We start from the raw sequence: 16,206 nt of genomic DNA on the forward strand, positions 1-16,206 counted from the left end.
GTTCTTTGATCCAAAAGTTAGGGGTTGGAGGGTGAATATAATTTTTACTTCCTTTACCGAGAACTTGCAAAGCAGACCTGAAAGGACTGGCGTCCACCGTAAGGTTTATTACTATGAGCCTTTCTTGTTGACACTGGCAGTCACTGTCAACAGGCTGCTAACGAGCTCCCGCCCCGCGCTGCCCCGCCCCTCCAGGGAGCCGCCCTGGCCGGGCACTCCTGTCTTCTGCACCCGGCTAGCAGTTAGGACGACCATGGCTACCGGCCACCGCCTCCTGCTGGAGAACGCGCGGCAAGTGGTGCTGGTGTGCGCCCGCGGCGAGCGCTTCCTGACCGGGCCCGCGCTGCGCAGCCTGGCCGTGCTGGAGGGTGCCAGCCTGGTGGTGGGCTCGTGAGTATCGGGCACAGGCCGGGTGGGGTCCCGGAGCTAGGAGTTCTTTCTCCAACAAAACACCTTCAGAGCATCTTCCACCGCTGATCATCGATGCCACCATAGATTCTTAAGCCCTGCTTGGCTTGGAGGGTTTGCTCTACCTCTTCTAGAAGATTCTGTAGTCTTTTTCTCCCTAAAACTCAGGATATTGGCTCTGGTCTGTAATCCCAACACTCGGGACACTGGTCAGTAGTCCAAGGCCACCCTTGGCTGCGCGTAGAGTTTGCGCATGAGACCGTGTCTCAGAAAGTAAATAAGAATTAATTAATTAATTAATACTTTTAGATAACAGTAACATCACATCCTTCCCCACTCCCTTCAGTAAGCACCCGTGGTGTCCATTATGTAGTCGGGTATAGCCGCTAGGCTCCATGCCTTCAAAACCAGCACTCTGGAGGCAGAGGCAGGTAGTTCAAAGTCAGCCTGATTTGCAGAGTTTCACGACAGCCGAATGAGACCCTGTATCAACACACACACACACACACACACACACACGCGCGCGCGCGCGCATGCACGCACACACCCACGCACACGCACCGAGTGACCTGCAAAATCTATCAAACCCTGCGTCAGGGAACTAAGGCTCGCATGCAGTTTTCGTTGTTTTCTGAAGCAAATAAAAACGCACAAATACCACACCTTTTAAAGACAAGGGATGGGTGCGTATTATTTTGTAGTTTTGGGTTTTCCCCCCCCCACAGTAAAATCTCAAAATTCAGCTAAGAATGTTTGATGGAACAACAGCAGCAAAAACTCAACACCTTTGGAAGATGATTTCTCGCTTCCTATAATAACTATGCGGTTGGATGTGTGTGTTTTGTTCCAACACGACCTACGATGAATGACAGCCCACATTCTTAGAAGCTGGAGAGCTTGTGGTTAGCGTGGTTGGGACGAGAACCCTGTGATCCCAGAGTCCTCCTCTACACGCTGAGGCTGACAGAAACCTCCACCTGAGGGCTGAGCTCATTAAAACACAAAAGCACCCCTGACGCAGTATGCTTTCTGCAGGACCCTTTTCGCAAACTGTTTGCCCCTGACTTCCGGTTAACGCAGCTTCCTGCCAACTGGGCGTGCCCCTGAGAGAGGAGTGTTCCGGCGTCATTTAGGGATCTAGTACTGTAGGGAACTGAATGCTGATCTTAAAGAAGAAATAGCAATCTCTTCTCCACATGGTTTGCCGTTTGTCTTTCCTAAAAACCCAGGTCAAGAGGGAAATACAGTAAACGCTGGCTAACATGGCATCCAAAAGTACGTTTAAATCATTAGTCAGATTTTTCAGGAAAATTTCCCCAAACTTAGTAACTGTTTCTTGATTTTTTTTTCCCCTCCCAGGGATGGGTTTATAAAAGCTATTGGCCCTGCGGACGTTATCCAAAGACAGTTTTCCGGAGAAACTTTTGAAGAAAGAATTGACTGCTCTGGGAAATGCGTCTTACCAGGTGCTGAAGCTCTTTTTCAGAAATGAACAGTGGTTCTAGGACAGCAAAAAGGAAGACAATTGGGTTGTCTTAAAAAAGAGCCTTAACCATAGCGTTCAAAATGTTGGGGCTCCAAGAATTGGAGTTCTGCTTTGCCAGTGTGATTTCCTATTGCATGCCCATAAAGTGATTACAGATTCCCTTTAAGTATTTCTTGAAGCTACTCGCACCTTCCTTACAGTTCCTTCTCGAAGTAGCGGAGTGTGTGTTTTCTAGTCCTTGTTCTCAGTTTTGCTCAATTAATAGTTTTGCCACCATAGCGTCAAGGTTTATTTGGGGTGAGCACAATTACTGGGTAAGCGGGCTGGTTATCTCTGAGGGACGTTGCGTGGTGATGAGTACCTCTCCTCTACTAGAACTTTCTAGATCGCCCACGTAGAGGGAACCTCACAAAGTCTTGCACACTCGCCCTCTTCCAAACGAGCTGGCCACCACCGTGCACTTAGAGCACCGTGATACAGTCAGTCACTGCTAAGCATCTCCTGTTTCTCAACTTTGGTTGCAGGACTGGTGGACGCGCACACACACCCCGTGTGGGCTGGCGAAAGGGTCCATGAGTTTGCCATGAAGGTAACCGCAAAATGAATGACGGCAACCCAAGAAAGCACAAACAGGTTCCACCTCTAATGACTGAATAAGGGGCCAGCCTATCCTGTATAGCTTCTTAATGGATGTCTTTCCTTGGCTCAATGAAGAACACAAATGACAATAGAGCCGGGCGATGGTGGCGCACGCCTTTAATCCCAGCACTCGGGAGGCAGAGGCAGGCAGATCTCTGTGAGTTCGAGGCCAGCCTGGTCTACAAGAGCTAGTTCCAGGACAGGCTCCAAAACCACAGAGAAACCCTGTCTCGGAAAACCAAAAAAAAAAAAAAAAGACAATAGAACCAGACTTAGTTAAAACAGCCCCAAATCTTTATATGATGTGTGGAGCTAGCAACCAGTTAAAGAAAAGGAGTATCTGAAGGTTTTCAACTATAGACTTCTTTTTTAAAGAACTGAGTTTAGCAACTCGGTGGGTGATTCCCCCTCCTTCCGCTTTTCTAAATCATTATTTGAAATTTTGAACAAGTTCCAAGAAATAGTTTGAAAATCACTGTTGACTGCAGACGAACTTGGAAGAATATATTACTAACTGAAAATAAAATGTCTTACATTATTCTCTTTTTTTTCTCTCAGAAAAAAAAATGAGACTTACGAAGACCATAAAATATAGTCGTATCAGTTACAGGAACCATAGCTGGCTCCTAAAAGGAGCCATTATCACGTTGCTGGGGGCGGGGGGGGGGGCAGTGCAGCCTAGCAGTGACAAATTGTTTTGGAAATCAGGAAAATTCTTTTCTCCAGCAATTGTGTGCCTTCCTCAACAAGTCGGAGCTGCTTTTAAGGCAATTTTATTATTGCACTGAATTCCAGAGCTAGAAGGCACCTTAGAGATTGTGGTCCAAATACTGTTACTATAGGACGACGGAGAGACCGGTGTCTGGGAAGGGAGGGCGGAGACTAGTGGAGGATGGCGGGGAGGGGGGGAGGCAGGCGCCCGCTTTGCGCGGCTCACCCTTCTTACTGTCCAGATAACTAGTGATTACTGGGATTGTAGAAAGAGCTTCTTTATTTGCTTGGGTGACAGAACTTAGGCTCCAAACTCTGGCGCCCAAATGGCATAGAGTCTGCCCTTGGTCTTGGCTAGCAGAAAGCTGAAATAAACCCCTAAGCTTTGTTTGCTCAACCCTGCCAAGGGATGGAGACTGACGTGGGCTTGCCTGGTTACGCACTGGGGTCAATTTCGCTGTGATTGTAATTAGTTGTTACTGCCTTCAGCTGCCCATTTGCCCCGCCACCACCACCTCGGCCATCTCCACCTCTCAAGCACTTTCTGGGACTCCCCTCTGCACACCTGGGGGTGTCTTTCAGGACTAAGTGCCCCTCTTTCTGCTGTGGCTGTTAGTGCCCGTGCCCTACGGACTGATTGAAATAGGGTCTGGTGTAGCCCAGGCTGACCTGTAACTCCCTATGTAGCTAAAGTAGGCTTTGCACCTCTGATCCCCCTGCCTCCACTTCCTGCGGGCTGGCATTACTGACCTGCACCATGCCTAGTTGCTTCCTAACCATCTTGTAAAATTAGTTTTACTTTATTTTTAAGTGTGTGTGTGTGTAAGTGTGTGTGTGTGTGTGTGTGTGTGTGTGTGTCCGCGCGCGCGTTATTCTGCTGGAGCTGGAGTTCCAGGTGATTGTGAGCTGCCACGTGGATGCTGGAAGTGAACCCCAGTCCTCTGCCATAGCAACCTCTGTTCTTTACCGTCAAACCCCTTAACAGTCTTCTAACATCACCCCCGGAGGTAGGTTCCGCAGACCGACTTGTAACCTCCCTGAGTGAGCCATGCCTTCAGTTGGCAGGAGCCACTTACATGGACATTCACCAGGCCGGAGGAGGGATCAACTTCACGGTGGAGCACTCTCGCCAGGCCTCGGAGGAGGAACTCTTCCGCTCCTTCCGGCAGCGGCTGCAGTGCATGATGAGGGCCGGCACCACGCTGGTGGAGTGCAAGAGCGGATACGGCCTCAACCTGGAGACGGAGCTCAAGATGCTGCGCGTAATCGAGCGCGCCCGGCGGGAGCTGCCCCTGGGCCTCTCTGCCACTTACTGCGGGGCTCACTCAGTCCCCAAGTAATCTCAGCAGCGGCGGCGGGAGTGGGGGCGGGTTGAGGTGGGGCAGCTGTCACTCCGCCCAGACTGTCTGGAGAAGCATCTGGAAAGATGCCCTGCTTCTAAAGGCGGGTCGTGGTGCCCAGGTGGTTTAAGGAAGGGGTCGCAACACCCTCTTCAGTTTTCCTAGTCCTTTAAGGATGAAAATGGAGGAAACACTTCAGGACTTCTTTAGAATAAGAATGGTCCCTTGCGAGTCCTTTCAAATTAGTTACTAATTCAAATAATTTCCCAGGATAATCAATCAGCTTACACCACTGTAAAAAAAATCCCTAGTTATTTCCTCTAGGAGATCAAGTTGTGTGGTCTGAGTGTCCGCGGAAGGGCTTTTGTTAATCTCTTTGCTCACTAGCAAATATTTTCATTTTATTAACATTTTTTTAAGCCTCTGCCTTTATCTAAAGACTCTCTGCTCCCTGGCTTTATGAAGAGAACTCTGTCTCTGATGGCCTAGCTGTGCAGTTCCGTTCTGTCCCGGAACTTCTAGACAGGAAGGTTCACGGCCCAGATCTGAAAGGTCGGAGTGGTTGTCTCCAAATTCTTTTCAGATTAATAACTGACCCTCCATCATAGACTTACGTTACAAACAATATCTAAACTTAAATGGTATCAATTAATTTTAATTTTTTTTACTTTAATGAACTTCAAAATGTATTTTATTTGATTATATAAAACTGTGTGTATTTATTATATCCAAGATGCCGCATAGAGATGCGTGTGCATTTTGAAGTGACTTGAATCACACTAACATACTAATTCATGACAGCACTTACCACTTTTGAGGGGAAAAGGCTTCAAATCTGTCTTGGAGTAGTTTAAAAGAATACAGTGTAATGAGCATTGCTATGACACCATGTTGGATGGGAATGTAATTGTTCGTGCTGATAGTCCCGTACGACCTTCAATCAGAGGAACCAAAAAATTAACACTAAAAGAACACCCCAGGCATGACGGTGCATGGCTCTAATCCCAGCTCTCAGAGGGCAGAAACTGATTGGTCTCTGTGAGTTTGAGGCTAACCTGATCTACACAGAAAGTTCCAGGCCACCCAGGGCTACACAGTGAGATCCTGTCTCAGAAAGAAAGAAAGAAAAGAAAGAAAGAAAGAAAGAAAGAAAGAAAGAAAGAAAGAAAGAAAGAAATTTATACAGCTGGTTATGTAGAAAAAAAATATAAATATTTAATATTTCCAATTATTTTTTGTTTTAAGCTTTTAGCATTTCAATTTTTTTTAAGTTACTGAAGTTTGAACTGAGACTTTTGAAAGAGCCTTTCTATAGGGAGTTGTAGACGATTTCAAGTAGAGTATAAAGCATGGAACAGCCTGCTTTTTAAATATTTTTTTTAAGTATTGAAACTTGAGTTTAAGTGCAGCTTACCTGCTAGCTAAGTGATTTTAAGGGTGTTTCTTAACTCTGCCGAACATGAACAACATGCGTGCAATAAAGAGTTATACACACCCTGCTCTAAGTCACTGGTGTGAGACACAGAAATAGCTTGTGTAAACACCCTGCTTGTTGACCTCTGAGGGTTCACCTCCATGTTTTGCTGAGTGAGAGCCGCCATGCCTAACATGGGGCTGGAGTTTTAGGAAAACTATCTCCAGCTTCCCATGAGCCTCTGAAGGCTGCATCTCAATTCCCACTGATTTACCCTCATGCACAGATCACAGTCAAACCGTGTGTCTAACGTTCTGGAGCAGGAAGGGATTGGGGCACTCCATGTCTGGCTGATCTCAAATGCTCTGTCTGCCCCTGCTCATTGCTAACAACTCCCAAGGTTTACAAAGTGTTTCTTCTCCTTGCTCCACCCCTTTCACAAGGCAGGATGCGTAGGTAAAGGCGACAGGAAAAATTGTGAATAGAGAAGAAAAAGGAAGAACTATAGCTGGGGCTCAGGGTGGCCTCTAAGTGTCCTTGATAGAGAAATTCAGCTTCACAGCTAGGGGCCTGTTGACATCCCCAAAAGTCACACAGCCTAGTCCTCCAGACGGAAGTCTCATCACCACCCCGGCTATGTGAGCATGCACAATTGCCAAATGCTCTGGCTTCTTTTCTGGACTTTGTCTCTTCCTTTCTGAAGCTTAAGCTCACTTGCCTATACTGTTTATTATCCTTCCTTTATTAAACTATATATAGTCTTTAATGTATCTATAATACACTGAGATTATTAAGCAATGCATTGCACATCACAAATATTAAAGAACATGTATGAACACGTATGAAGACTATGCCCATGCTTATCTCATTTTCTTCCACTAGAGGGAAAACTGCCATTGAGGCCACTGATGACATCATCAATAATCACCTGCCAAGGCTGAAGGAACTCAGCAGAAATGGGGACCTACACATTGACAACATAGACGTGTTCTGTGAGAAGGGTGTCTTTGATCTGGATACCACCCGAAGGATTCTTGAGGGTGGAAAAAAGATGGGGTTACAGATCAACTTCCACGGGGATGAACTCCACCCAATGAAGGCCGCGGAGGTATGACTGACAATCTGCTCTTTCCCCGCACGCCTGCAAAAGGAGTGATTCATGGGGGCTGGAGCGATGGCTCAGAGGGTAGGAGCACTGGCTGTTATTCCAGAGGACCTGGGTTTGATTTCCAGCACCCACATGGTGGCTCACAGCTATTTATAATAAGATCTGGTGCCCTGTTCTGGCCTGCAGGCATGTTTAATAAATACATGTTTAAAAAAATTATTTATTGGAGCCAGGAAGTGGTGGCACACACCTTTAATCCCAGCAGTCTACAGAGCCAGTTCCAGGAGAGCTAGGGCTGTTACACAGAGAAAAACCCTGCTTGAAAAAGCAAACAAACCAAAAAGCCCTGTGAAAAAGAAAGAGAAAAAGAAGGAAGGAAGGAAGGAAGGAAGGAAGGAAGGAAGGAAGGAAGGAAGGAAGGAAGGAAGGAAGGACAAACAGGGGCCAGTGCCTGAGAAACGATACTTGAGGTTGTTTTCTGACCTCCACACATACACACTCACACGCGCACACACATACACAGAGACAAACACACGCACATTTATGCACACTTCCAACAGATACACACAGAGACATTCACACAATACATGCACACACAGACACGCAGAGACATGCACACGAGGCATACACATAGACACACACAGACACACACACGGGACACATCCAGACACACATACATCCACATGCACACTCACACAAACAGACATACACACATGGAAGGGTCCACACAGGCACATGTGCATTCATATCTATACACAGGCTGGGACACACACAACTTATTTCTGCTTGCCCATCATTCCCTGTGGTGGCTGTTGTTCTGTGTCCGCCAAGCAGGGGCTTGAGCGCTGTGCTACCCCTAGCCTGATTATTTCCTTTATTGTCTCCTATGACTTCTATTATAGTTACAGTGGAGAGAAGCATCCCTGTGATCTCCTTTGCTAAATCCAAGGCAAGTTGTGGTCAGCACACGAATTAGCCACTTCTCTTTCACTGTGACAGACTCCCAGCCGCAGTAGCTTTAGAGGGAGGGGCTCATGGTTTGGGGACATAGTCAGTTGTGGTGAAGACGTGGCAGTCACAGTCAGGAAGGGAGGGGTGGGGATGCTGGGACTCCGCTTACTTTTTCCTTTTATTCAATATGAGACCCCATTCTGTGGGATCGCGTCACCCACATCCAGGGAGAGGCTTTAACCCTCAGGTGAACCTCACTGGAAACGCTGTCACAGACACGCACAGAGTTTTTTTTTGTCTCCAACGTGATTTTAAATCTGGTCAACTGTGCTGGTTAGTTTAGTTTAGCTTTGTTTTGTCAATCTGATACAAGCTAGCGTCGTCTGATAGTAGGGAACCCCCGTTGAGAAAATGCCTCCGTGAGAGCCAACTGTAGAGCATATTCTTAAATAGTGATTGGTGGGGGAGGGCCCAGCCCACTGTGTTACCCTCCTTGGACTGGTTGGTAGTCCAGGGTTCTATAAGAAAGCAGGCTGAGCAAGTCTTGATGAGCAAGCCAGTAAGCAGCGCCCCTCCATGACCTCGGCTTCAGCTCCCGCTTCCAGATACCTGCCCTGTTCGAGACCCTGGGCTGACTTCCTTTAATGATGAACAGTGATGTGGAAGTGTAATCCAAATTGCTCCTCCCTCCATTAGCTTCGACCATGGTGTTTCATCACCATAGTAATCCCAAGTAAAACGAGGCGTAGAGTGTTGCTCTTAGTACGGATTCTGGCCTCTGGACATGGGTACCAGGACTGAACCCTCCTTATCTCTCCACATTTCTCTCTTGCATCTTTTTTACCTCCTCTGCCTCTCTGTTGTTAACCAAGTACAACAGACTACTTTCAACATCCTCCACTTTGAACACACTGTTTCTCTAATCTGGATAATCCACATTCTCATCCACGTTTCTCCTTGGCTGCTACTTCTCTGGAACCCCACCCCAAATCCCCTTAATGTTAGATGGTGGCTTCACCCTGTTTTTCCCCCACTGACTAAGCTTGTACCCGACACTTGGAGCTCCCTGTCCCTGGAGGTCAGTACAGGGCCTGGGGTACAGATGTGTAATGTTTGCGGGCAAGTGTTTGCTGAGTTTGTGGAATGACTGTGATCTCTGTGTTCAGTGAGTTCCTATTGGTCAGAAAAAGCAAAAAAAAAAAAAAAAAAGGAAAGAAAGAAAGAAAAACAATCTCTCTCTATTGTTTTGACTGGCCTGGAACTCACTATGTAGCCAGCCAAGGCTGGTAACTCTCCTGCCTCACTCTTCCCAGTGCTTGGATCACAGATGTGAGCCGCCATACCCCCACCTGAAGATGAGTTTTTACCAACATGCTAATTTTCCAATGGCGGTCCGTGACAGACCTAATATCTATTTGGGGACCTGTGCTCATCGGAAATAGTTAACAAAAATCTTCACAAAGCAGGGGAAGTAGGGTCATGTATGGAACTGTTGTATGTTAAACCTTTCCATGTCTGCCCATTCTGCCTAGCTTGGGGCTGAACTGGGAGCACAGGCCATCAGTCACCTGGAGGAAGTAAGCGACGAAGGCATCGCTGCCATGGCTGCGGCTAAGTGTTCCGCTGTCCTTCTGCCTACCACGGCCTACATGCTGAGGTAAGGGCCTTTCTCACCCTGACACGTTGCCTTCAAGCACAGGTTGTGAGGATGGAGACTCCAAGGGTGCCTAGGCGTTGCTGCCTATGATCTCGCGAGAACATATGATGCAGAAACTCGGATGCCAAGGGATGCAGCGGCAGTGGTACAAAGCCATCATCCTAAAGGTGCAAACAACAGACGAGTCTGGAAAACGGGCGAGCAGTGCTAATGTTCTCCTCCCCTCCACCATTTACCCTGGAGCTTTCTTTCCTCTTCTAGAACAGGAAATGTCCCCTTTGTTCTTGCAAAAGCGCCAGCTGGAGACAGACACCTTTCCCCTCTTCCCTTAGGTTGAAGCAGCCTCGAGCCAGGAAGATGCTCGAGGAGGGAGTCATAGTTGCCCTGGGCAGCGATTTCAACCCCAATGCCTACTGCTTTTCAATGGTAATTACTTCTAAGATACTTTATTTTCTGAACAGAGTAAAAGGTGGAATACATAAATGTTTAAAATTTTCATTCGTTGTGAAAACGTATTTAAAGATCTAAAATGATTTCTCTGAGAAGAGGAAAAGGGTACAGGCAGTGGTTTAATTGAATTTTTCTGCCCACACGAATGCACCCAGGACTGAGGAGATAAATCTCAATTTGAATTGTCTTCTGATTCAGCTTTAGGCTAAGGTTTATAATAAGACATTTTCCTTTTCTGGGCATAACAGAGACAGCGAGGCTTTAGTGGGTGAGGGTGGAGGCAAACACAGCAAAGGTTCCTGAAAACTTGTAATATTAAATATACAGTATTATTCAATAATAAAGTTTAAGAATCTTATGTATAAAATTGCATCTTCCCATAGCAACTGAGCTATATATCACTTATATGTGTATAGTATAATATATAATACATTACATAGTATATACATATATGTATATATGTATGTGTATATATTTATCTTTATATATTTGTATATATACACATACATACATACTTTTGGGGGGAAGAGGAGTGGAAGCAAACCTGGGGCCTTTTGCATACCAAACACAAACTCTATCTGAGCTATTCCTACCGGACACACATTTAATCGTCTTTGCTTGTGCTGTGGAGAAGCATCCTGACTTGTAATGGCTGCTCCTCCAATGCCTTCTCTTCCTGCCTTAGCCGATGGTCATGCACCTGGCCTGTGTGAACATGAGAATGTCCATGCCCGAGGCCTTGGCCGCTGCCACCATCAATGCAGCTTACGCGCTGGGGAAGTCTCACACACACGGATCTTTGGAAGTTGGCAAGCAGGGGGATGTCATCATCATCAATGCATCCAGGTGAGGGGCCTCCCAAGAGAGTACCCTCCACAGCAACTAGTCTTGTTTGATGTACGTGTGGGCAAGTGTTAGGACCCTTTCTGCTTGCTATTAGTAAGTATCGGGTAAACGGCAGACTGCCCAGCACCCTTTGTCTTTACCCCTTGCCAAGCAGAGGCCTCCCCCACCATGAGGTCTTCAACTACACAGCAAAGCAAGTCTACAAGTCTTCAGACCTCTCCAGGTGCCGTGCATCTTCCTCGAGCCTCCAAATCCTGCCGTTTCCCTGGACTTCGGACTTGCCCCTGAGTCTGTGTGTTTGAGTTTGTGCTTGGCTCATTCTCTTTTCTCCTTATCACTCCGGCTCCAGCGTATTCTTTCCCTGACTCATGGAATCAAATGGCTCTCCATCTCAATGCCTCCACTAGGCTGCTCCGTTCCTGAGTTCTTAGGTCTGTGACCTGGGCCGCCAGGTTGGATCCTAACGTCTAAGTCCAGATGCTGGCAATGTGATGTCCCTTTTACTCCCATGAGCTTATCACAGTCCTCGGGGACCCATGTTCTACAGAGGACAGGAGCCCCATAATGTCACTCCTGGAAGAACAGCTGCCTCCTTCCATCAAAGATAAAGTGCACGTGACACCCATGAATCAATTTTGGAAAATTCAGGAGCCGGAGAACTGGCTCAATTCATATCAAACCCTTGCTGTCTGAATATGAGTACCTGAAATTTATTCCCAGTGCCCACAATAAAAGCCAGGCTTGGGACGGTAGGCCTGTGTGCTCAGCCCTGGAGAAACCGAGGCAGGGGGCTCCCCTGGGGCTGGCTGAGCAGACAGTCTAGTCAAACTGAGGGACTCCAGGTTTAGTGACAGACCTACCTCAAAAAGCAAGGTGGGCAGTGATTCAAGAAGACAGCTGATGTGTCCTATTGGCCTCCACGTGGACTCACACAGATGAGCAGCCATAGTCCATGTGTGTGCTCATACACGTGAATGCACACACACTCACACACACTGCTTGTCAGTTCCCAGCTCTCTCATTTTTATTCACACATACACACAGACACACATACACACAGACATACACAGACACACACAGACACACACAGACACACACACACACACACTGCTCGCCAGTGCTCAGCTCTCTGTAGAAATAGGAGCAGCGGGCCACTTCCCGCCACCCGGCTAGCTTTACCCGAAATAATTACACAGAAACTGTATTCTTTTAAAACTGCCTGGCCCATATCTCCATTCTCTTACTGGCTAACTCTCACATCTTGATTAACCCCTTTTTAATAATCTGTGTAGCACCACGAGGTACCGGAAAGGATCTTAACCTGCATCCATCTTGGAGAGGAGAGCTATATCATCTGTGACTCACTTCCCTTCTTCCCAGCATTCTGTTCTGTCTACTCCACCTATCTAAGCTGCTGTCCTATCAAAAGCCAAGGCAGTTTCTTTATCAAGCAATGAAAGTAACACATAAGCAAATGACCCTCCTCCTTCAGCTCTCTCCTTTTCATTCAGTACAGAACATGGACACATACCCACAGACACACACGGACACACACATACACGTGCAGAATTCACTTTAAATTCACTGACACACTGGTGCTTTTTGATTTGCACACGCTGAAGCGACTGTTTGCTTTCTTTCTAGATGGGAACATTTGATTTACCAGTTCGGAGGCCATCACGAATTAATTGACTATGTTATAGCTAAAGGAAAAGTCATCTACAAAAAGTGACAGAGCTGGACCAGTGAGATAGCTCAGTGGGTAAAGTCTCCTGTCAGCAAGCCTGCCGACCGGAGTTGGATCCCTGGGACTCACATTGTGGGAGGAGAGATCTCCTAGGAGTTACTCTCTGACCTCCAGAAGCTCACTGTGGTGTGTACCTGACTCCTCCGCTCCCCACGACGCTGCCACGTAAATAAATGTAATAAGATAAGAATGTATTCTAATAATGATAGGTCTGGAAGGAAAGAGAAGACACGTTCTCTGTATCAACTAAACCCCCATAAGTTGAAGCACTTCCGTAGCTTGCCAGAACCCACGTCACTTCAACCTAATCGTATGTCATGCCCTTCTGTTAGCTTGGAAACTCAAGGGGTTAGCTTATTTGACTTGAACGTGTGTGCCTGGATGTGTAAACAGGCAAACCTATTGGGATGCAATGTAGAGTCGTTTCTCCAAGGCTGGCTACAGATATTCTGGGGTGGGTATGATGAGATAGCTCTGCTCCTCTGTGGAGAAACACACTTGTCCTGAGAGTTCTGTTTTGTGTTTGAAAGTGATCTGCCCCAATGAGGCCAACGGGACCATTTCCTCAGAAACAAACAGAATCTTCTCTCCCTACAGTTTGTCTTTTGAGATGCTTTCTAGTCTGGGGCAGAGGTGGCCTTCCATTTTTAACATCTTGTCAGCCTTTGGAATGAAGCTTCACCACAGAGTTCAACACTTGATATCTTGCACAGACATGAAAAATCTCCTATATGGCCGGGCAGTGGTGGCGCACGCCTTTAATCCCAGCACTCAGGAGGCAGAGGCAGAGGCAGGCGGATCTCTGTGAGTTCGAGACCAGCCTGGTCTACAAGAGCTAGTTCCAGGACAGGCTCCAAAACCACAGAGAAACCCTGTCTCGAAAAACCAAAAAAAAAAAAACAAAACAAAACAAAACAAAACAAAACAAAACAAAAAATCTCCTATATGAATGCATTTTGATTAACACCGACAAAGTAGCTTTAAAAAAAAAAATCTTCCCGCTAAAGCCTTTTCCTATCACAAAGCCATGGAAAAGGTTTTATCGTATAAATATTGCCACCATTGCTCCTGCAGCCCCGGAAGTAGTACAGCAGTGTTGTCGGCAGCGTGTTTGGATTTCAAAGAACAAATCACAGAATCATTTGCAGAATGATTATTTGCGTAAAGTGGTATTTCTCACGCCACATCGGCTTACTTGGGAACCTGTAAAACTGTTTCCGAGATCTTTGTGATGGTAGCGTTATCGAACACTGTCCACTTTACAAAGTAGTGATTTCACAAATAAACATTAGTTGCCAAACCATCGTCAAATTTGGAGCCTGAATTAATGAGGTGCTCCGTTCCGTATAAGCGAAGACACCGCATTAGGTAGAGTTTGCTGCTGTGGTCATGCACCTGGGGCACGCTAGGTGCGGAGTGAAGAGGCTTATTCAGCTCACAACTGTGTCTTCTGTTCAAGCTCCAAATTGTGGGGCACGAGCTCGGGAGAGCACCCACCCCCACCCCTGGCGCTGAGTCAACTCGTGGCAGATTGCAGTGGGGGGAGGGCGTGGTGGATGAGAAAGCAACCACACCTGCCCCCACTCCAGAAGAGAATAGGCTTTGATAACAAAACCTCTAAACAACCATCTACAGTCCCGGGAGAAATGCCTTAGTGTCCCCCCTTCCCCAGCTATTTTGTTTTGTAGCCCTGGCTGTCCAAGAATTCTCTCTCTCTTTAGACCACGCTGGCCTAGAACACAGAGATCCACCTTCCCAAATGATGGCATTAGGAGCGCGCACCGCCACCTGGTGTCTTTGGCTCTTTCATAGACCCGTGTGAGCCAGAGTGGTGGTAGACACCTGAAATTCTCACACTGGGGAGTGGAGGCAGGAGGATTCTGAGTTCCAGGCTAGTAACCTGGGCTACATAGTGAGACTCTGTCGCAAACACAAACAAAACAAAATGAAAAATCACAGAAAGGAGAAAGAAAATGAACCCAAAAGGTTTTCAGGTCATCTTAGTTCAAGTCAACTTAACCTTTTGCCTGCCAAGAAGTTTTCGCCTTTGGGAGGCAGTAGCACCCTTCTGAGAAAAGAATGTGTGGGCTGGGTGCTGTGCAGGACAGGAGAGCTAATAGATCTGAAAAAGACACACACACACACACACACACAAACACGCACGCACGCACGCACGCACACATGCACGCATGAGGCTTTGATCACCGTGAGTTCTTTCATCTACCTGGAAAATGTAGAGATTGCTCCCTTTCTGTCTGAAGTTCTAAGTCTAAGCTGGCCATCGCCTTCAGGGAATTTGTGATCCTGCTAGGGCTAAGACGAACATTAGAAAGTAAAACCTTAAAAGCTTGCTCCCTTTAAAAAAAAAAAAAAAAAAAAAAAAACAACCCATGGGCTCAGTGGTTAAGAGCACTGCCTGCTCTTCTAAAGGTCCTGAGCTCAATTCCCAGCAACCACATGGTGGCTCACAACCATCTGTAATGAGATCTGGTGCCCTCTTCTGGCATGAAGGCATGCTTGCAGGCAGAATACTGTATACACAATAAATAAATCTATAACCAAACCAGAGCTCGAGCTCATTTCTGCCTTACCTAACAATCTCAAAATAAAATAGTTGGGAATACATAGCTCAATGGTAGAGCACTTGCCTAGAATGTATGAGACCCTAAATTCAGTACCAAAGGAGGAAGGAATGAAGAAGGGAAGGAGGGAAGTAAAGAAGCAGAGGTGGAGTAGAGAAACAGCCTCTTTAACTCACCGTTGGAAATTTAGAAGCAGGGCGACCCTTTGGTATCTACAGCAAGTCAGCCACAGGATGACCCAGATTCCTGCTCTGCCACCCAGCAATGCCCTGGATCTGGCTGTCAGTCAACTCCGAGTTTCTTCATCCAGGGCAAGCAGGAGAGAAAGATGATTTCCCTGGCTCCAGGAAAGAGAAAATGCCTTCTCCAAAGTTGTCCATGCCATAAGCTCTGTTGCAATCCCAGGCTTTCCTTGAACGAAGCGGGTAGCAGAAAGGAGAGGCCGTTTACACCAAGCAGGGTCTCCTCTGAACCGAGTGAACGCTCTCGCCTTTGTTTCCAGCGTTCACATCTAATACATGAATGCCTTGAACTAAGAACACCCAAAAGGGCAAGATGACCAATTGCTTATTTATTTTTGATCAGTTGTTTATAACAGTTGTTCTCCACCTTCCTCCTAATGTTGCAACCTTTATTACAGTTCCTCATGCTGTGGTGACACTCCCCCCCAGCATAAAGTTATTTCTGTTGCTACTTCATAACTGTAATTTTGCTATCATAATGAACTGCAATGTAAATATTTGTGTTGTCTGATGGTTTTAAGTGCCCAGCCCCCCGTGGAAGAGTTGTTCAACTTCCGAAGGGGTCCTGACCCATAGCTTTATGATAACATGATACCTAATAAAAGTGTTACAATGGCCAGACCCA

General features: G+C 46.7%; 1 protein-coding gene across 1 annotated transcript; it reads left to right on the top strand.

The window, feature by feature from the left end:
* Positions 1 to 201: 201 nt before the first annotated feature.
* Positions 202 to 14,062, top strand: Amdhd1 (amidohydrolase domain containing 1). The gene is made up of 9 exons (XM_050145527.1): positions 202 to 390; positions 1,768 to 1,874; positions 2,419 to 2,483; positions 4,303 to 4,580; positions 6,881 to 7,106; positions 9,590 to 9,714; positions 10,047 to 10,140; positions 10,850 to 11,010; positions 12,655 to 14,062. Exons 1-9 carry the CDS (start codon positions 254 to 256, stop codon positions 12,740 to 12,742), a joined length of 1,281 nt encoding a protein of 426 aa, XP_050001484.1. The 5' UTR covers positions 202 to 253; the 3' UTR covers positions 12,743 to 14,062.
* Positions 14,063 to 16,206: the final 2,144 nt, after the last annotated feature.

Source organism: Alexandromys fortis, unplaced genomic scaffold (genome assembly GCF_014885135.2).
Source record: "Alexandromys fortis isolate MF-2015 unplaced genomic scaffold, M_Fortis_MF-2015_v1.1 scaffold_50, whole genome shotgun sequence".
NCBI classification, from domain to species: Eukaryota; Metazoa; Chordata; class Mammalia; order Rodentia; family Cricetidae; genus Alexandromys; species Alexandromys fortis.

Bases quoted from the DNA above. Each gene is read 5' to 3' on its own strand.
- Amdhd1 (XM_050145527.1), top strand. From the start codon at position 254: ATGGCTACCGGCCACCGCCTCCTGCTGGAGAACGCGCGGCAAGTGGTG. The intron at 4,581-6,880 runs GTAATCTCAGCA...TTCTTCCACTAG, and splicing joins GGGGCTCACTCAGTCCCCAA to AGGGAAAACTGCCATTGAGG. The intron at 11,011-12,654 runs GTGAGGGGCCTC...CTTTCTTTCTAG, and splicing joins ATCATCATCAATGCATCCAG to ATGGGAACATTTGATTTACC.